This window comes from Gadus macrocephalus, chromosome 14 (genome assembly GCF_031168955.1).
Source record: "Gadus macrocephalus chromosome 14, ASM3116895v1".
In the NCBI taxonomy this organism is placed as follows: domain Eukaryota; kingdom Metazoa; phylum Chordata; class Actinopteri; order Gadiformes; family Gadidae; genus Gadus; species Gadus macrocephalus.
Window position 1 is genome coordinate 4,029,785 of NC_082395.1, and position 2,500 is coordinate 4,032,284.

General features: G+C 43.8%; 1 protein-coding gene across 2 annotated transcripts in view; it reads left to right on the top strand.

Annotated features, from left to right (window-relative positions):
* The first annotated feature begins 2,112 nt into the window (after positions 1-2,112).
* Positions 2,113-2,500, top strand: part of ace2 (angiotensin I converting enzyme 2) — a 12,984-nt gene continuing 12,596 nt past the window's right edge. For both annotated transcript variants that reach the window (XM_060070737.1, XM_060070738.1), the window contains exons 1-2: positions 2,113-2,263; positions 2,297-2,500. The exon at positions 2,297-2,500 is cut by the window's right edge and continues 84 nt beyond it. In XM_060070737.1, the coding sequence (XP_059926720.1) occupies positions 2,366-2,500 (135 nt within the window). In that variant the 5' untranslated portion in view covers positions 2,113-2,263; positions 2,297-2,365. The remainder of the gene's footprint in view (positions 2,264-2,296) is intronic.

The following is a 2,500-nucleotide window of genomic DNA, read 5'->3' on the forward strand; positions in this document are numbered from 1 at the left end:
ACAGCCTCTTCGGCACGAGGACGATTTAAAACCGGCATGCCCGGGGTCAAAGGATGAACCTATGAAGATTAAGATCAAAGCCAAGGACAAGGAGAGGAAACTTCTTGGGAGATAGATAAATGCTGTTTTTGTCTCCATACAAGTACACACCATACGTTCAGTCCTTCTGTTGGCCTTTCCCACCATCACAGATACAATTGTATTTCAATTTCAGTATAAAAATAAACCAAAACATACAATTAGTGTAAAGCTCTGTACATGCATTCATACAATCCATCCAAAATCTCACCATGTGTCATCACTGTTGAAACTTGGTTAGGTATTAGAAACTTGCTTCGATCGATATTAAAGGCACCCAGTGCAACTTTATGTAAACATTCAATGAAAAATAAACATTCAATTTCTAGTCTTTTTTACACGTAGTAAGTTTCAATAACTCCATACCATTACATATCGACATTCAAGGAGCAAAGATGAGACGTCGTTGTGTGGTGAGAACTGATAGAAAATCGTAAACAACAACAATCGCCGGTGGGGAGAAGCCATTTTTCCATTGACTGGAAGCCTGCTTTATTTATTGTAGGTTACAAAAAATAAAGAAAATGGCGGCATTGTTGTTGTTATCGATTTTCTATCAGTTCTCACCACACAACGACGTCTCATCTTTGCTGCTTGAATGTCGGTATGTAATGGTATGGAGTTATTGAAACTTACTACGTGTTAAAAAGACTAGAAATTGAATGTTTATTTTTAAGCCTCGAAAGTTGCACTGGGTGCCTTTAAATGGAAACAATTTATAGCAGGAGAACAGGGTACACAAAGAGACATTCAACACACTTGTTGAACACCAATGGAAACGTGTCCAGTCTGTTGGTGTCTCCCACTCTGTGGATGGATCAGGTATTGATTGCTGGATGTGTGTGCGAGGGAGACTTTGATAAAGTGGAAGCCTTATCACCCTTCATGACTTGCATTTGCGTCAACCTTTCCGGTTGTCTGATAAGATGCGCCATGTCTTTAAGTTGTTCCTGCACCCATTGCAACATGTGTGTTGAGCTATTGAAACATGTGAAATAAGCCATTCAAATTTGTCATTAGCTTTCAGACATGTCATATGAGCCATTCAAACATGAACGTATAGCAGGACAGCAGAATATTACAATAGTAATAATATTCTATACAAATACCAAACAATTTGCTGCTTAATGTTTCACTTATTTGAGTCTTGGATCATATTTAAATAAACACCTTTTCTTGGCTGCTTGTCAGGTAACACAAGCACATGTAAAAAATCACTTTGGACTCTGGTAACTTATGATGGGCCTTTGCGATTTTTTATGACATTTTATAGGCTCAATGATGAGTCGATTAATCGACCGACTTTGTGTAGAGTGCTCTTCTGGCCATTGAGACTGAGATTGTGGTTTGATAATGTAGTGTTTATGGTTTTATGGCTGCTGTGTTTATGTACAGCAGGACATGGGTTCAAGGCCCCTTGCTACTACAGCAAACACACACAAGAATGCACAGTGCACGCACACACACACATGCACACACACAAACACACACACACACCAACACACACACACACACACACACATACACACACACACACACACACACACACACACACACACACACACACACACACACACACACAGAACACACAGACACACACAAAACATTCACCCATGAAATTGATGGATAGACAGATAGAGATAGATGGATGGATGGATGGATGGATGGATGGATGGATGGATGGATGGATGGATGGATGGATGGATGGATGGATGGATGGATGGATGGATGGATGGATAGATGGATAGATAGATAGATAGATAGATAGATAGATAAACATGTACAGTGCACACACTTAAACACGTTTGGAAAATCAAAGCTTTATGTTGAAAGGCATGATTCTAATGTTGGATGACACAGCTAGTAGTAACAAACATCAGCACAGAGTCGCTCAAAGCTTTTAAACACGCACCACGGTCCTTGCAGCATTTCCTTAACAACATCCTCAGTGTGTGTGTGTGGTTACGACTCCGATCAAAGGCCAAGGCAGCACCGTGAACAATAACAATAAAAGAGCTGAGGCTGTATAACAGCGGGCCGTGACGCCCCAGCCATCCTCACTCTGAGGTGAGAGTGGACGCAGACGCACCTTGAACATCACTATCACCACCTCCCTACCGTGGCTCTCGCTGCTTCCTCTGTGCGGGTAGGCAAGTAGCAAACTAGTTTGAGTTACCTCTCCACCAAGAGGCCACCCCCCCCCGAAAGGTTTTGGGGGAAAACCAGAAGTGCTCCGGTTCGTGTGTTTCGTCTCCTGAACTCCCCCCCCCCCCCCCCCCCCGCTGAGATGTCGACAGCAGGACGGGTTGCGGCGGGAGCGGCGGCCATGTTGCTGCTGGTGGTGGCGGTCCTCACCCCGGGCCTGAGGGCCCAGGAGGACACGGAGACCCGGGCCAGAGCGTTCCTGGAGAAGTTCAGCACC